Source organism: Indicator indicator, chromosome 21 (genome assembly GCF_027791375.1).
Source record: "Indicator indicator isolate 239-I01 chromosome 21, UM_Iind_1.1, whole genome shotgun sequence".
Taxonomy (NCBI): domain Eukaryota; kingdom Metazoa; phylum Chordata; class Aves; order Piciformes; family Indicatoridae; genus Indicator; species Indicator indicator.
In genome coordinates, this window is record NC_072030.1 from 7,766,182 (window position 1) to 7,785,093 (window position 18,912).

An 18,912-nucleotide genomic window follows, 5' to 3' on the forward strand; every position below is an offset into this window, starting at 1 on the left:
TGACTTGCAGCCTGAGGAGGGTAGATTTAGATTGGAAATTACAAAGAAATTCTTTACAGTGAGGGTGGTGAGATGCTGGAACAGGCTGCCCTAGGGAGGTCATGAATGCCTCTTTCCTGGAGATGTCCAAGCCCAGAGCTCATGAGCTTTGAGTGACCTGGTCTGGTGGAAGGTGTCCCTGCTCATGGCAGGGTGTTGGAACTAGATGATTTTTGAGGTCCCTTCCAACCTAGACCGTTCTATGAATCTATTAATTTATATAGTTTGGCCATTCACAGATTTCAAACCTGTTGTGTTTTGAGGTCCATATTAAATAAAAAGCTCAAAGAAACCTGATTTGAATCTCAAGAAGACTGAAATACTTGTGTCTTCTTCTTTAAAAATGTAGATTTAAATAAATGTATCCAGCTATAAATAAGATCCAAATACTTCAGGATTCTACTTTAGTGTAGCCCAACTTAAAAGTAAGCAAAGAAAAGAAGAGTTTAATTCAAATTTATTTACTGGAGTATGTGTTATGGCATATTTGCTGTCATCTGTTGATTTTGAGCTGTAATCCTTATCAATGAATACTTTGCTGCTTTTTCAGATTCAGCCTCAGAAGGTGTGACTGACAAACCAATTCTAGATTGTTGTGCCTGTGGAACTGCCAAATACAGATTAACTTTTTATGGAAACTGGTCAGAAAAAACACACCCCAAAGATTTTCCTCGTGAGTATCTTTCTTTTACTGTTGTTGTGCCATCTAGGGAATGCAAAGAAGGTTGGAGCTTGTGGTATGACTTGTTGTCCTGCCTTGTGCTTGGCCTGCTTGTGGTATGATGCACTGTCCTGCCCTGCACTGCCCTCAGGCCTTTTGTGGCAGGAAAAGAGGACATCCATCTGGGGCTGGGGGCTGTGCCTTTATAGCCTCTCCTTCTCCTTAGGCCGTGGCAGGTGTCAGCCTGGGGTGGGTTCTTCATGGGTAGTGGGACCACCTTGGCAGTCTTGAGAGACAAGCAAGCTCCCTGCTATACTGGCGAAACTGTCCCAGTGGAAATCTCTCACCTCTGCTTGTCCCTTGCCTTTGCCATGGCATGTCTGCACGGAGCCTCCATTCTCTGCAGCCGCCGGTGCTGCACATCCTCATGTGTAACTCACGCCATGAGTTGTTTTGTGGAAGAGGCTGGGCTCTGGTTGCAAAGACATCACGTGTTCTTGATCCCTTTAGATTGGGAGCATGAGAGGCTTTGGAGTGTATGAAATGATTGATTACCCATTTAAAGAGATAGAAGTGCTCTAGTTGCTCTCTCAAGTGATACGTTTCTCTTTACCAGGGCCTGCGTGGAACCTTCTCTTTTAGTAAGTTTCAGTAAGTGCCACTTACTGTGTTTCAAGGAAAGCTGCTATGACTTGTGCAATGGTTAGACCTATGTGCTAGGAAGAAAGAATGGACAAAAGTGGTGGTCCTGTCACTGGAGCTGAATGACAATATCTCTCTGTGGTTTGACAAGGTGCCAGTGTGTAACAAACAATTACTACATCTTAGATTGAGAAACCATTTTCTGACACTGCAGTCTCTTCAGTTATTACCTGGGCAGGGAGGTGGTTTAATTTTGGTTGAGCTTTTTTTTTTTTTTTCTTTTTTTTCCCCCTCTCTTTCCCATTTAGGGCTCAGTTACCCATTAGCTTTTAATGGTTAGGGCTCTGAGCAGCCTGATCTAATTGAAGGTGCCCTTGCTTATTGCAAGGAAGTTGGACTAGATGACCTTTGAAGGTCCTTTCCAATCCAAACCGTTCTATGATTCTTTGACTCTGACAACATCAAGCAGACTATAACTGAGAGCTCAGCGGATGTACTTTGGTCCAAGTTTAGCACTAGGAAAACTATGGAGGCATTGTTTGCTGTGTTGCTATGCCATCTCCTTCTGCTTGATATTCTGCTTGATAAACCTTTCCAGCTTTTCTCCCCTACCATTGAAGTTATTTTTTGTTATTTATAATCTATTTTCTATTCCCCTATGATGAGATTCCTTTATCTGACTTTATCTGTTCAGTTCTCCACGTTTTTAGTTTTTCCACCTTTCACATGTTAAATTAGCATTCCTTTTATTTCTTTTTAACTTTTCTTTCATTTTTTCTAATTTTCAGCTGGTTTACTGCTACTCTTTACCTTTTGCTTTAAATACTTAGTGTTGCCTCATCCCATCATTCAGTTTCACCCATCCCCAGTCTTTGCACTGTTACCAGAGTGTCTGCTTGTGTGAGCAGTTTTTCTCCTCCTTTTGCTTTAAGTCCGTATCTTGGCAAAGTGTTAAGACTTAAGTGAATTTGTTTCTATTTCCTGTACTGTGGGACTTCTGTGACTCCTTGTTTTTTCTTGATTCTCTTTTCAGTTCCATCAAACTAACATTTTATATTTAAGCTTTTACTTTTTTTGTTGTTGTTTAACAAGAAAAGGAACAAAAACAAGGACCCTTTTGCCTACCTCCACAACTCCTTGCTAATCTGCTGTGATCACCCAAATACGAATGTAGTGGACTGGTGAAAACCAGTAGCTGTCAGTAAGGAAATGACTTGCTGTAAAATCTTTGCGTCAACACCGGAGTCTTCCCTTGCAGGTTTCATCCTCAAAAGTATTTTACCTGGAAACCTAAAATTAAAAGATTGTTAAGATTCAGGAAGAAGTGGAATCTTCAGTGAAGAATAAAAATAAGCCTATCTGCGTGTGGATGCTGCTTGGTTAGCTGGAATATGATTTTTGTCACTGTTTTTGCCTGTGTTGTTACAGCTAACAATTATTGACACTTTATTCCAGATTTCTGTAGTTCAGTGGCTTATTAATCAAAAGATACCATGCATGTAGGTAGTAAGAACTGCCAGCCTGCAACACAATGAAAACATTGGTACTGGTGAAAAAGGGGTATTTCAAACCTTTAATTTTAATAGAAAATCAGGAATTATACTTTGAAGTTGTCTTGATGGTTGATTTTTAATTTTTTTTAATTTTATTATTAATTATTCTTTCCCCCTTCTGAAAGGACGCACCAACCACTGGTCTGCAATCATCGGTAGCTCTCACTCGAAGAACTACATCCTTTGGGAGTATGGAGGATATGCTAGTGAAGGTGTCAAACAAGTGGCAGAGTTGGGGTCCCCAGTAAAGATGGAAGAAGAAATTCGACAGCAAGTAAGCATGATTTTATATATACTTTAAAAAAAAAAAAAAAGCATCCTACTTTGGCTTGGAAATGATTTGTCATTGACAACATCTGAATGTCATTTTGCTGGCTGATTTTCATTTAAGTGGATTAGGAGATCTGGCTGGCTTTTTTTCAAGTCATTCTTACTCTGACAAAAGATTTTGCTTGTGAAAGAACAATTGCAGTATTCTCAACTTAGAAAATCTGTGTCATGCAAAAAGTAAAGGAGGTAGAAAAGCAAAGTTCATCTCTCCAGGATTAATCATTGAAGACACATAGAGTTTCTTAAAGGAATACCATGAATTTGGGAATCAATAGGCTTTATTTCTTTTTGAAATGGTTCATTTTTAGTTTATAGTGTATTGTAGGGTTTTTGGGGTTTGTTTGTTTGGTAAAGACCTTATATGCAATTTTATGCAGATTCATTCAAGTTAGAAAACACTCCTACAGAAGAGCGAGGTGATTCTTGCTGTTGAAGAGGAGAGCTTTACGCAAATGCACTCATAAAATTTGATGAATCAGGATTATGGTTTGAGGGCAGAAGAGCCTTTATAGTGTGTTATCTTACAAGGGATTGATTTAGCTGCACAGAAATCAATCTTTCAAATAGTTTGTAGATTATTTTGTTCCATCAAGCAACAAGCAACCAAATATAGCAGGAAGTGGTGGTTGTTATTAGGATATCTACCTCGAGGAAATTTAAGGACTCATTGGAAACTGAGCTCAATTATAAGACAGAAAGAGTATAAATGTTATTACATATAAGAGAGCCATACATACATTTTTATGTAGATGTATGTACATGGGAGAGAAAGGAGAGGAATTGCCCCTAAAAGTTTATTATGTTGTACAAACAATTTTTGTGCTTTATTCTGGTGCCTGGCCCCTGTGGTCTGTGCAACAGCGCAGGGCTGAGGCAGTTGCCCTAACCTGCAGTGTGCCCACAGCCAGTAATGCAAGAAGGGCAGACTCTGGGTTTGTGTTTTCTGTGAAGTTTCTTAGGTGAATATATAGAAACATGTAGCCAGCATCTGTCATTGACATTATCTAAGGTTGTAGTAAGAAAAAGAAGTCTATCTAATGATTTTTATGAATTATTACTAAAAAACTATCACTGATGTATAAAGCAAAGGAAAAAAGCTCTCTTTAAACAGAGCTTTGTTAATAAGTCTCCTAACAATTGTGTCTTTGCCTGATGGTTCTCGAGCGTAAACATTTCTGTTCCCCATTTCAGAAACTGCTGAATCATCAGCAGCTTTTCTTGACTGAGCACCTTTGAATGCTCTGATTTGTATTGCTACTGTAAAAAGCCTGTGTGATATTTTTGCATGGATGGTCTTGGGTAATGTAAACTTGCTTTGTAGTCTGTTTATCTGGGAGAACTTAAAGGAGCTAATCAACCTTATTGTTAGACTTCTCTTGGCCGCCTGGAAGGAAAAGCACAGCACATAAGAGGTTTACTAAAACAGTCTGTCAAGTGGGCAATGTGTACAATAGGATAATTCATGTATTATACTTCAGGGGTTTTAAATGAGCAAAGGATGGAAAAGGAATTATGTGTGCAAAAGAATGTTCACTGAACTCCTATATCTCTGAAATATATTCAGTCATTCATTTTGTTTTCAAAAAAGTCTGATTTGTGCCAAACCTGTTATTTGACAAACTGTCTGGACAGAAACAAGTACAGGATTTGAAATGGGAATTCTGCATCCATATTGTGATTTTTGTTTAAACAAGCAGACAAGATGTTTAAAATATGAATCAAAAAAGTACTCTGAAAATATCATTGTGCTATGGATAAGCTTTTAATTGTTAGAGCACAGTTACTCCACGTGTGGTTCTTCTGTTTGGAAGATTATGAGAGTTGGCAGATATTAAGCACATTTTGTTCAAAATGATTTTTTTTTTATGAGTGTGGTAATTTCCTTGGTTTTAAACACCAGGCACAATTATAATTTTTGAAATTGTATTTAACCTTGTGTCAGAATGATAGTGAAATAGTGCTGTGGTTAACAGTGCCTTTTCAAGTTTGGTTGAGTTGCGTTTTGCCAGGTTTAATAGCAAGAACAGAAAAATGCTGTAAAATTACTGAATACCCACTCTATTAGAGTTGTAAGTCTTAATGAAACATTGTGGCCACCACTGCTCATTGGATTTGTGGTACATCTTGAATCCACTTGTGTTACTTGAGTGCAGAGCTAGGTCAGGGGCCTTATTGTCACAGAGAAGTTAATGTCTTTTCTGCTGTTAAAGACCTGTGAAAACCAGATGGAGAATTTTTGTCCTCATGATCTAGAAACTGTTAAACTATTTTAGTTTTGTTATATGATGGATGGGGGTTGCCTTACAAGGAACAAGCTTTATCATTTAGTATGACTGTTGAAGCCATGGTGTAGAGAAGATGACAGGCGTGTGCTATTGTTGTTACAAAAATTCTGTCTCTGTATACTGGGGTGTAATGATGCATTGCAGGGAATTTCTACCTCTGTTTAGAATTGGTAAATGCTTTTGGAAATGTTCATCACTGAACAGACTGCTGTTAGGACATTGTTTTCATACAACATAGCCTCATGTTGACTTGTGCATGCTGCATGTAGCTGTGCCATGCAAATGCTGCATCTAGCACTTCTCCCTCCCCATGCTGAACACATGGCTCTGTCCACAGACCAAACTCAAGCTGCTCAGAAATGGGGAGTTCCTCCCCTAGATAAGTAGCCTCCAGTCTGACATTTCCATTCAACAAGACAAATATTCTATATTGATAGTCTCTCAATGTCAGAGACATTGATACCCTTCTCAGAACTGCCAGGAGTCAGTGGCTGCTGGAAGGTGAGCTGAGCTTCTCTCCACCTGCTGCTGGGAGGAGTTGCAGGAGCTTGTTGGCTAAGGCTGTCTTTGCCCCTTTTCTCAGATGTTACTAACAGTTTCCTCTCTACCCTCATACTTTGTTAGCTGAGGACTGCTAATTGTTCTGGTAACAGACAAGTAGAGATTACAAGGGAGGAAAAAGGTTTTCTTTTAAATTTTCTGTGCTTTTATGAGCAGTTACTATTTCGTAATAAATAAGCTTGATTTTTTTTTTTTTTAAACTCCAGGTTGTGAGCTCTCATCGTGCTTAATGAATTTCAGAAGTTTCATACCTCTAACTTGCATGGGAGTCTTTGAAGTTTTGCCCTCTGAATAATTACTCAGTTATTGATATGAAACAATTTGCATAATCAAACAGTGAGTGAAGGTTTTATCTGCTAGTTCAACAATTATTTTCCCTTTTGTTTACCTTAATTTGCCTTGCTGCTTTTCTTCCAATTATCAGAGACCTTCCATTTCTAATATGACCCAACTTTTGAGTAAAATCCAACAATCAGACTCTCTTTGAATAAAAAAACTTCAATTTTTTTGCGGAAGATAGACCCTTCAAGAAAAAAACCCAATCTGGTTCAACTCAAGGACTATTCTTTCCTGAGTGAACCCTAATGGAATTCTTGCAGAAATGAGACCAAGAAAAAATCCTACTATTTTTAAATGTCTGTAATAGTTGAGAGGCCCATCAAAGCTTACAAAAATTTTCTCTGCCTCCTTGGTAACTGCCTGAATTGCAATAAAGTAATGCTAGAGCAGGGAAACAATTGCTTCTGCTTCTGGTAGATTCATTCATTTGGGCAGTATGCAGTAATTTTAGCTCTCCAGTACACAGACATAAAAGTCACTAAGAAATGTCTGTTCCAGACAATATCATTGGATTGCTAGACATTATTTGCTAATTTTTAAGTCTTTTAAAATGCCTTGCCTTTTCATTTCCTGCAGTTAAATTTTATTGTACTGTTCTGCCGTCACAAAATTATTACTATCCTTTAACAGATTCATCCAGTGGAAAGATGCAATGAAATTACTTTCAAATTATTTTCATTCAGTCCACCACTGTAGTATTTTTAAAAGGTGAAAATTTCAGATGCATTGATTCTGCTGGTGCTGCTAATATTGAAGTACGAACTCTGTGTGATAGCAGCAGTTCTCAGCACTACTAACACCAAGACTTTGATCAGAGAAATCAGTCTGGTCTTCTGATTTTTTTTTTTTTTTTTTTTTTTACTTGCTGTTACTGTTTCAGAATTGTAGCTCTAAATCCTGACAAGCACAACAGTTGCATTTGAGGAGTGACTCTAAGGCACTCAGAACTGCCTTACAGCAACACAAGCAAAATGTTAAGTAGCATAAAATACAGAAAAGCTGACACTGCTAATGTCGAATTGTTTGATGGACATGTGCAGCAGATGCTTAGGCTCCTCCCCTGGGAGATCCTGCTGAAACTCCTGTTGACTTTAGTGATGTCTGGGGTTTGAGGGTCAGAGTACTACTACAATTAAATTAGGGAAGAGCTTACTTCTCACTGAATACGTTCATCTGCAGTGGCTTAACCTGTGATTAAAATGCTGTGACTGCATAGCCAGTGGCATTCCAGCTGCCTATTAAGGAGGTGCTGCAAATGCTAAAAAAATGCCTGAATTCCCATTAGCAGCATTTGTCAAGAACCACAGGATCTTCCCATTTTCTCTCTTACTGTATTGTAAATATTGTTCAAAGGAACAGCATGATCTAATAGCTGAAGCTGAAGATTCCTACTATCTCATCTGACTTGCAAATGCTTAATTATTCAGATCCATTTTCAACTTACAAAGGAAAAAAGCCCACAATGTCAAGTTCATTGTTCTGGTACTAGCTTTTCAGAGTTTTTTATTTGTGTAGGAACATCAGTTCAGAACTCCATTATTGTGATTACATCAACCGCTTATTCCTACCTAAATTCCAGAAGAGCATTCAAAAAACCACCATGTAAAAGCAAATACACATGTTTCAAAAAGAAATATGTATGCAAATATATGAATGTTATGGACTTCTGTCACTTTCTAAGACATCTCTGTTAAATGTCTAAATCACAGATACTGAATTCAAAATCTATTGCATTTAATCTGCAATGAAGAGGCATATTCATGTATTACATATGTAGTGAATCAACTGTCCCAAAACACTGAAAAGGAAGGTTATTCATCAATATGTATTTCAACTTTTAACTATGTTTTCTTAGATTGCTTTTCCAGTCTGAATCTGAAAGGACTCTAATGTGTTGTAGTTCAGTCAAAAACAGAAGCATGAATTCATTTTTAGGTGAGGGAAAGTTAATGCTGTGGATTTGTCTTGACCTCAAGAGAGAATGACATGCTTGCAGCTTGTATGTTTCTTTGAACTTCTTCATTTGACCATCGACATAAAATAGCATACAGATGAACTTAGGAACTGTAATATGTCCTGAGACCTGAAACGGATGCAAGAGTTAACACAAGGCTGAGATGAAAATGTCTGTTACTGTCATTAATTTCTAGTTACAAGCTCTCTGGGTTACTTTTTAAAGGATGTTACTGGATTCTCTGCCAGTTATCTTTCTTCTGTGAACTTAGCTCAGCTCATCCGTTATATTTTTGCTTTAGTCAATGATATCTTAAATAAATATCATTACTTATATCATGGGCTGTACCCCTACCACAGAATGGTAAGGCTTGGAAGTGATCTCTGAAGATCATCTAGTCCAGCACCCCTGCTAGAGAGAATCACCTGGAGTAAATCACCTAAGAACATAATGTGAAACAAAGCTATATAGATGTTACTGGAGAAGAGATAATTGACGCAGAGTAGAGTAGTTTTTATCTGCATTGACATTCACAAATATTTGATGACGGTGTTGTAGCAAATGATACAAAACATTGGGCTCAAAAGCAGGTGTATTGATAATTAAAAATATTCTATAAAAAATGGATCTTCAATTGTAATTTGGAAATCTATGTGAGATAGCAGTTTGTATCACAACAAGTAAGTCAGTGCTTTGCTAAGAAAAACAGAGTAGCTCAAATGTTTTTCTTCTTAAATGAAATGAGTCCAGCACTGTGCTTAGAGTGGTCTGTGAGGTGCTTAAATAATTGTAAATACCTTTACTATATTGTAAGTCCTCTAATTTGGACAGGTCAGTCTATATCTCTTATCATACTTTTTTTTTTTATACAATACTAGTTAGTCTTGGGAAACGAAAAAAAGAGCTAAGTGACTGAAATAAATTACTTACAGAAATGGAATGCATCTTAAAATTCTTATCTCTGCTGTGTTCCCTCTGAGTTTCTGAATACTTATTTTGAATAATTTAAAAACTTTTAGTACATTCAATACTATAAAAACATTTAAGAATTAATGTCAATGTAGAAAGCAGATTCTTTAAATTATCCTCTAGTTGTAAAGCAAACATTGTGAGTGCCTTTGTGCCTTATGATGTTTTAAACTGCATGATATGAGAAGGGATTTATTGCTTCTACTTGGATTTAAATTCCAATATTAGTTGACAGTGGAGTGATATTGGAAAAGGATGGATGGTTTCTTGAAGAGTATAATTTTCAGCATGCATAAATCAGAACTGCAGCTTGTCATTTCAAATATGCTTATTAATCTATTAACTGTACCTTCTATTTTTTTCCATTTGAGAAAGGATTCTTAATATGAGGGTAAAGGGAATGAAGAGAGGGGAAATAGAAGGAAAAATTACAGCTGTGTTTATTTTATATTTGTAAGGAACATAATCTTAATTTCACTTTGTAGTTGTAAAGGTTGAGATCAACAAAATGAAGGCTTATTATTTATGTTCAGGCTGCTAAGACGATGAAGCTGTGCTTTGGGACTGTGCAGGAGGTTGAAGACACTAGCATGAGCAATGTACATTCTAGCTAACATTTTGTAAATATAGGTAGTCCCATATGACCCTAATACAGTACTGGTTAATATCTATGGACTCCTTTCAGGGGGCTTTTTCTTGTCCCCTACATTCATGCTCCAAAGCATCATAATTCAGCATTTGCTTTTAGTGTTCTTCCAGAACAATTAGGTTAGTTCAAATACTCAGCTGAACATCATCAATATACGATCCTCACAGCTTCAGTTTCACCCAACAATTTTCAGATCTTACTTTGTTACATGTCCAGGTTTTTGCTTGAGTTTTGCAGGTGAGAATGGGCCTCTAAAAGTAGTTTTCTATAACTGCATATAGTGCCTTCTGCTGGAAAATTCCTTGTTACTTTTGTGCTTTTAAAATAAAAACCAAAGGAATACACAGATCTTTTTCTTCATTAGTTTTAAAGCAATATATGCAAAGGCAAATATGTGTAATTGAGTATCACTACTTTTTCCTTTTGAGATGTTTTTCTTAAAACACAATATGCATACATCTCGCCAGTCTTTTAAGAAAGGCATTCAGAAGTTCTTAAAAATTATTTGTAGCCAAGGTCTGTTGCTACCTCTTTATTTCTCCTTGGCTTAAAAAGGCTACAGTACTGCAAATAAATGAAATCTCTTGGTTATTGAAACTACATGACAAGAATATGTGCTGTATTACTTACAACAGCTTGTGTTGATGGCAAATTGAAAATGCATGATTGCTTTTTATAGGAGTTTGAATGCCATTCACAGAACTCCTGAGAAATGTAGTACAGAATCTTCAGAATCTTTTTTTAATTCAATTTGCAAATGGAAATGCAATTTTTCTACATCCCATATAAATTCACTTTAATAATCACTTCTTAAACTGGAGACTTAAAAATTTGCTATGTCATGAGTCAAAAATGTTTCATTTTAGTTATATGGGCAAAAATATATCCACAATAGACTCCTAAGATATAAAACGTGTCTTTTATTATTATTTTTCTAGACAAAAATTGGGTAGAATTTATGCACGTGTGCAATTCTGCTGTGCTTCTTTTTTGCTCTGTTCTTCTCATATATGCTAATAGATGAAGGAGGTAAAGAGACTCAGGAAAGCGCAACCAACCTTCATCACTCAGTACAGAAGTGTTATATGCTAGAATATCATCTAACAGTACTTACCTAAGAAGCTTTAATTGATTTAATTTCCATAACTTGCAGTGTAGAAGACTCTGGTTCACCCATCAATACCTAATGCACTTTTGCCAGTCAGTGGTCATTGCAAGCCATGCATTCCCACCTGGTTGTAGACAGCGGTCACAGACCTTCAGTGCTCTTGCTTCCAGTAGCACTGGCGTTGCCCCAAAGCTGTGGACAGTGTTCAGAATTATTTTAATCGGACACAAGTAATGCAGTGCATTCAGACAACCCAAGACCTGAGTTTCTCTAGGTGTCCTTTTGAAGTGGGGCATTTTTACAGCTTGCTGTTTATACTTTGTATGTGCACACATCAGTATCTGTAGGCAAACATACTCAATTGATTCTAAATTTCAGCAATGTTAGGAATGTGAAAGGCAGATTAGTCCTTGATTATGCATGTAATATCAATGATACTGATGTTTTTTAATTCAGACAGAAGTCTGCCTATGTGAAAGTGAGTGCATCTTCACAGGCTTGGGACTCATCTGCCTGAGGCAATTTTTGGTTGAAAGGAATGGGTTTTCACTGATAATACTTATGCTGCATTAACTTCTCAGGTGGAAACTTGTTCTGGAGAGGTGTCTTTCTTGCATTTCAGCTTACTAATATGCTGAAAGACAGCTAAACAAACGAAGAAAACTGTAGAAAAGCATGCTAGCACAGAGTAACAGTCCTCATAGGCAGTCTGATTTACTGTAGTCTATTGAGGCTTTTGTAGACAAATTCAAAATTACAAGGGTTTATCCGTAAGAAGATAAGAATCGAGAGTATTCTGTCCTGAGAGATACTGAGAATAGACATCTTTCCTTGAAATTACTGCATCAATGCTCATTAGATTCAACTGAAAGGCACCTCATTAGTTTAATTGGACTTAACATTCTCACAGCCACAGAGCTTGCTTACTTGGTTGTAATCCCAGTGATTTCACTAAGAAAATTCTGTAAACTTTCTTCTTGGGGTTAATAGGTGGTTTGGGGCATGCATCTTGTGGGATGTGTCATCTCATGTCACCTCACAGGACAGAGGTCTAAATCAAAATCAGGTTTTTTTTTAAAAAAGGAAAAAACATTCCTACATAAAATTCAGATCTGCATTTCAGAGTTAAATTCCAGGGCAAACAAGAGCCTTGGATAGATAATGTGTCTGGAGTTGAGGAGGAGCAGGGTTTATTTACAAATAAATTTACCTTTACAAAAGTTAGTGTCTGTTTTTTATTTCACATTTTTATTTCTGCAATACCTTCAGCAGAAATGCCACTCAGTCTTAACACTTCTGCAACAATGTAAGAGAAACTAGATGGAAAAATTCATTTTAACTGAACAAAATAAGGTGAAGGCCTATATTGTTCCATACGTACATGGTTGTTTTAAATGCTTCCCTTTTCAGAAGTTAATTATGTGATTGCTGCATTACTTAAGAGATGAGAACATGTCTATAACAATCATATTCTGAGTAGATTTTTAATGCATCTTTTTTAGCTCTCCCTGTGGTTGGGAGTACTTAGCGAGATCTTCATTTACAGTAGATTACTGCTAAAAGTACTTTTTCACTCTCCATAATTGATGTATTAGTATATCCCCTAAGCATATTTTCTTGTTCATCTTTACTCCGTTAAGATTAAACAAAATGGTCATTAGATCATAAAGAAATAAAATATTCACTTTGCTATTTAGTGTAAAAAAAGCTGCTATTATCTGTCAAATATAAAGATTAACTTTGCCTTCAGGTACATTTTTAATGGCCTTTTAAATACAGCCCTGAACCACTGCAACACGCAGTAATACACGAAGAACTTTCTTCATCAGGGAAGAATATCTTAATGAGGTGTCAGCCCCAGAATTTCTTGCTCAGCTCTTTGCTGTGAAAGATTTTTATCCATAGCTATCTGAATTCATGACACAGTTGCAAAACAGGTTAAAATTAGGGAGGCAATTTTAACTTTATTACTTGCTATAGAGTTTTTAATAGGCTTTAATTAAAATGTCACAGATAATATTCTCTCTATATATTTCTTGTTCAAATAACAGTGGAGGGCATGAGTTTGTAAGATATGAAATGATCTGATTTTCAGTGTGCAAGCATAAAGTGCATTTGGAAACAGGTGTTAAACTATGAAACAAACCCAAAATTTTCTTCTTAAAAATTTAGACTTGTAAAATGACATGCCTTCCCTTATTCACTATAGCCCTTCACAACTTTTCTCCATTGCTCTTTCCTTCTAAAGGAGAAAAAGAGAATGTTTCAAATGCCAAAAGTAATTTTTGAAGGGCATCGGGGAACCAGAGGACACTTATATTATATGATGTATGTATTTTATATGTTAGTACTCAAATACATGCAGCAGCATAGCTGAAAAGCTGTTCTTGCCAGTAATACTATCCATCAAGCTGGATAAACTTTGTAAAGAAACAGGGCATTAATGACTGATTAATTTCATCAGGAGCCATTGCAGACAGATATATTTTATTGATCAGTTCATTATTAATGCTGTCATGGCTCCAAAGTCAGTGTTCACAGGCAACCAGATAAGTATCAATATTCAGTAGTTTTGATTGTTACTGACAGTGAGATGTCTCCGTCAGTTCTTGGTTCTGGGACATTTTTCTGACCAGATATTGGTGAAATCATTCAAGATTTGGCTGTATTTCAGAATTGTAATAATATACCAGAGTTTGTAATATCTTATGATTTTTTTTTTTTTTTAAGATGTTGTTAATTTTGGAACAGTGAAGGTGTTCTAAGGGAAAAGTCCTATTCTCAAGAAGTCTAGTTTGCTATAACGGTATTTTATTTTACAGGAATTAGCTAAATGACATATTTCATCCATTTTAAAAGAACTGGTAAATAGTTCATGGAATGATTAAAGAAAATGGTCCTTTATAGCAAGCAGATGTTATTTTAATAGCAGGTATGAGATTGACTAGTTAGACTAAGGCTTTCTCTTTTTTTTTGAAGTTGGAAACTTAGTCTTGAAGGTGACAATTTTTTGGCATCAAAGCCACCCCTTTCTTTCACTAGTGCTTTAGCTGTGTAGCTTCAGATAGCTTCCTGAGTGCTCCTGAATTTCCAGGACTAAGTCAGCTACTCATCCTAGCAGTTCAGTTCGGTGCAGGTGCTGATCTGATCTTACGACTGCTGCCTTCTCCCAGTCCGGGAAGGAAGGCACTCTTTTTTACCCAGTGTTTTGACACATTTCTCTGAAGTTTGGTATGCCTTGTGATTTGATTTGGAACACAGCCCCTGTGGTGCTTATAGGAAATTTTATTTCTTGTTATAGGCTTTTCCTGGGTGAAAACATTCTTACTGATGTGTCCCTCACTCATTATGCAAACAGGTAATTAGCTGATTACTTGTGCTTCACTTGGCAGCATGATTGGATATGTGTCAGTCTTAGCAATGTTGCAGAATAGTCTTCAGAAGAGGGCAGCATCAGAAGATGCTCTTTTGGTGTCACCTTCAGTATCATGAAAGCCCTTCCTGCTGTCTGTTGGGCTCTGTGAGTGGGTCCCACTATCAGTGACTGGCTCTTCATGTGATTGCACTGAAAAGCATTTTATTAAATGTGTATGAATGGTTTCTGAAATTGTTTTGCAGGCTTCTTTTAATTAGCATCTATGTTTCAACCTCTACCAGACTGTATGCCATTATTTGGTCAATTCTTCTGCACCTGGTTATAAGACTTTTAAGGTATATATGCTTTACTTTAAATAGGTGTTCAAATTAAGTGAAGGATTTCAGTTGCCAGCCATTTATTCATCCATAATGTTGCATGAAGAAAATTTATCCCTCTTTTGTTCTTTGGAAGGTATAATAAACTAAACGTGTAAGTCCCTTGTCAGTTTTTATTTCTGCCTTCATGTCTCTTTAGCATCTGCTTCAGGAAGACCAGACTTTGCTTCAATTCCAGTATTGTTTTGGCCAGGGGGTGCTGGGTGGGGGGTGGAGGGGAAACACCGGGTGTGAAGAATGGTTAAATTTACAAGGAAATTGTACAAATTCCTGTATACTCCAGTTCTGTTTGACTGTCCATATGTTAACTAAACTTCTGACCTTTTCCATGTGCTGCTGACTTTAAAGAGAAAAACCCAACAAATAACAGTTGAATGAATTGCTTTTCATGTCTCTATGCAATAGGTCTGTCATCTTTTTGATAAAGGAAGGAAAATATCTTGCTTTTTACAGAAAGCATTAGAACTTTATGATCCTGTAAAATTTTAGGGTTCAGTGGCAGAAAAGACCAGGCCTTGTCCACCTAAGAGTGCCACCTTTGTGCTTGAATCACCCACAATCATACTTCAATTTCAGAAAAAAATATCTGGAATAAGGAGGAGAGGAATGAGAACAGCAACACCCTTCTCATCTAAAAGTTTATAATGAAGATCTTTTTTGGTTTTACCCTTCTGTTGCTGACATGTAATAACATAAATTCTTGTGGATATATGAGCTACACAGCAGCACTGATTGCTGCCTGCTGTTTTCCTCTTAAATGAACTTGCCACTTTGCATAGACCCAAGTTATTTTAAAAGACTCAGAACAAAGAGCTAAAAATATAGTAAAAAATAAAGGAAAAAAAGGTATGGTCAGTTTGGGATAAGGCAGTAGCCTTGTGCCTGACTGAGTCACCACTGCACTTGACATTGTTTTTCCCTTGGGGTAGTCACTTATGTTCCCTGAATCTCACATACCTATTGGAAAAAAAGGATTATTGCTAATCTCTTTTCTCATTATTTTGTTAGGACAATAATTAAAATCTATTAATTTAGTACATGTTGGTGAAACATAAAAATGCAGATAGAGGGACTGGCTTAAAATGTCTTTATACATTTTGTTTAACTGATGACATAATTCCTTGATGTCATCAAGACAAGAAGAATTCTCCTACAGTGACATCCAGCAATATCTTCTGTTCACGGCTGACTTGTCCAGTGGGTTCAAAGCACTTTTAAAATATTTAGTAAAAGAAACTTTCTGATACTCTGACAAGTTGTGTAGAATTGTTATCAGTGCACAGTGGTTAAGTGTCTTGTGTACGTTTTAAATCAGGGAGTTAACTTGTGGACTAATTTGAGAACAAATGTATTTTAATGCTTTTCCTGGTTGGTATGTGGAAATTCTTATTGACATGCATCAATAGCTATTTTTATATTGATGTCCCTCCATTGTATGCCATCTGTAGGCTGAATTGTCTTTCCTTTGGCCAGTGTCTTTGAATAGTGATGTGACTGTGCATGACTTCCAGGGCTGCTTCAAATGAAACCTTCTTTGAGGTGATGTTGAAAGAGCTGTGTTGGAGCTTACTTTGCATGGGAGCTTGATGCTTGGGAGTTAGTTAGAATATTAGCTAGTAAGGTAAGATGGGTAGCATAGAATATATTCTGTTACCTTTTTTTTTAATTAGGTCACAGAAAAGTGGCTTGATGACTGTATAAGACAGAAAATGGATTCCTTAGCTCTGGTAGTGCTGTTGCATCCTGACTCACTAGGCACTTCAGTCTGTCTTTTCATATCTGTGACAGTCTGTGAATTGACTGCAATGTCAGGCAGAACATGTATATGTTGTGACAGTTAATATTGTATGTGCTTCTATAAAGCACTTGTAAAAGATTTTCAAGAAAGAGAACATTTGTGCTGTTAACACTGCAACCCCATGCAGGAGAAGGCTGACAAGGAGAGATGGAGAGGACTGTATCATCTGAATGGTTTTAAGGTAAAAGGCAAATTATCTGAAGAGAAAATGAAAATTCTATAGGAATTAATTAGAGTCCTTTAACAATTTTGCCCTTCTGCAAATATAAGTGAAGGGAATTTGACCTGTTCTTTATGTGACAGCTAAGATTTGATGACACTGCCTTCATTTATCTCAGTTTGTGAGGCATGAGAAAATAAGATGGGTTCCAAGCAGTGGGATAATTCTGTTTTCTTCACAGTGTGTGAGAAAAGAAAGGCTGCCATGTGTTGATGAGATCATCACTGTAATAGCAGGCATTTATCTGAGAATGCTCTCTGGAGGCAAACACAACAATCACGTTTAAAGTTAAAAGCATAATTCACCCTGACCAGTCTGTTAATCCTCTTCCTATTGAGGTGGCTTGGTCCATCTGATCTATTTAAATGGTGAAGAATGCAGAAGACTGCTTTTTCAATAATATCTTTTATACTTATTTTAGCCTGATTTAAAATTCAACAAAAAATACCCTCGCCCCCCCAAAAAATCTATTTTTAAGCAAAAAGGCTGATGAGACTGAGTAGAAATATAGAGAGAAAAGGAAAAAAATTGTTCTTTATGCTGCACTTGGGAAGTGCAATGCTGGCAAAAAGTTATGTTGCAAATGACAAACAAAAAAATTAAGTTCTCATCAGGAATGACACAGATAACTGCGATCACTTTTGATGCTAGAAATAGTGCTGCTTCGCACATGGAGTAAAACGGTTGCTAAGGAATAGGTAGGTTGCGCCTTTTCAATTTAAAGCGTAGACTAATACTTGCAAGAGAGTCTTATTACAAGCTGGTTATAGATGAATTTAAATGAATTTTAAGACAAAATTAATAGAAAAAGGCAATATCCCCTAACTCAAGAATACTGTGGTTTTGCAAGAACTTAATCTAGCACTGTGATGAGAGCACTGATCATAAACCTTTCTATGGCTGTTTTTCTTGCTGGTAGAAGGGAACCTCGTGCTTTTGCATCCATACATTCAGTTTTGTACTTGCGAGGCTGGATGTTTAACAGTCCAACTTTCCAGCAAGGTTCCGTACTTGCTGGAAACCTTACTCCATCTTGTTTCACTCTCTTCCAAGTAAAGGCTAGAGCTGTTTTTCCCTTTCTTTTTCTCCTCTGAGGACTCAACGTACATAGAGCAAAATCTTAATATAAGAATCACAGTGCATTGCTGTGAATTTTGTGGATTGTGGATATTAGGGTGCTGACTTAAAAGTACATTTCCACTGAGTCCACAGAACAAAAAAAAAATTACACTAGTCCCCAGAGTACTGAATTAAAGTTTCTCTTTTTGGGTGTACTTACCAAAAAAAACCCAATTGAGATATCTTCCCACAAAGGAAACGTTTTCACAGTCATGTAGGACTATAACTACTTGTTGGCAATTCAGAGAAAGTTTCTAATGTGTCCATCATGGTAGCAGTTCAGGTCATTTTATAGACATTTTCACAAGCTGTAAATCTTGCAAACAAGACAAAGTATTTCTCAGAAAACTTTCAAGGAATTAGCTATGCATTTGTAGATTACTTCCATAATTATTCCCTAATATCTCCCTTCTTAATGTATAGCTTTAGTAGTCAGAACTATTAAAGTTCTCCTCTGTAATAAAAATACAATTTAAAAAAGAGAAAAAAGAAAAAAGTCACTTTTACATAACTGGCTACTTATCATGGGGATTTCCTTTAAGTTTTTACATTTACTTGACTTGAGTTACTGACTTTAATAATGGTCAAGAAGCAAGTGTAGACATAAGAAAAAAAATTAGTTAACATTGAGGAGTAATGTATTGATTTAATTAAGTTTCTGTCATATGCCCTAGAAAGAAATGTCAAATCAAAGCCAGTTATATTGGTTAGATATTTCAGATCTGACACAAATGAAGTCTTTACTAATTCCTTGACTCCTAATTGTTTTATTTGCATCACAGCACACCATAGCTCTTTGATATGGTTCTGCTCTTTCTCCCATTGTAATTACTTAGAACTTGGGCACAGGAGAGGGGAATTCAAGTCTGTCTCCTTAATTGCTTAGTTTCTTTTATGTCCATATATTACCTGAAGGATTTATTTGATGACCA

At 36.6% G+C, this 18,912-nt stretch overlaps 1 protein-coding gene across 1 annotated transcript in view; it reads left to right on the forward strand.

The window, feature by feature from the left end:
• SPON1 (spondin 1) overlaps positions 1 to 18,912 on the forward strand; it is a 140,192-nt gene that overhangs the window by 42,809 nt on the left and 78,471 nt on the right. Inside the window, exons 5-6 of the mRNA XM_054390588.1 lie at positions 590 to 712; positions 3,021 to 3,169. Coding sequence (XP_054246563.1) covers positions 590 to 712; positions 3,021 to 3,169 — 272 coding nt within the window. The remainder of the gene's footprint in view (positions 1 to 589; positions 713 to 3,020; positions 3,170 to 18,912) is intronic.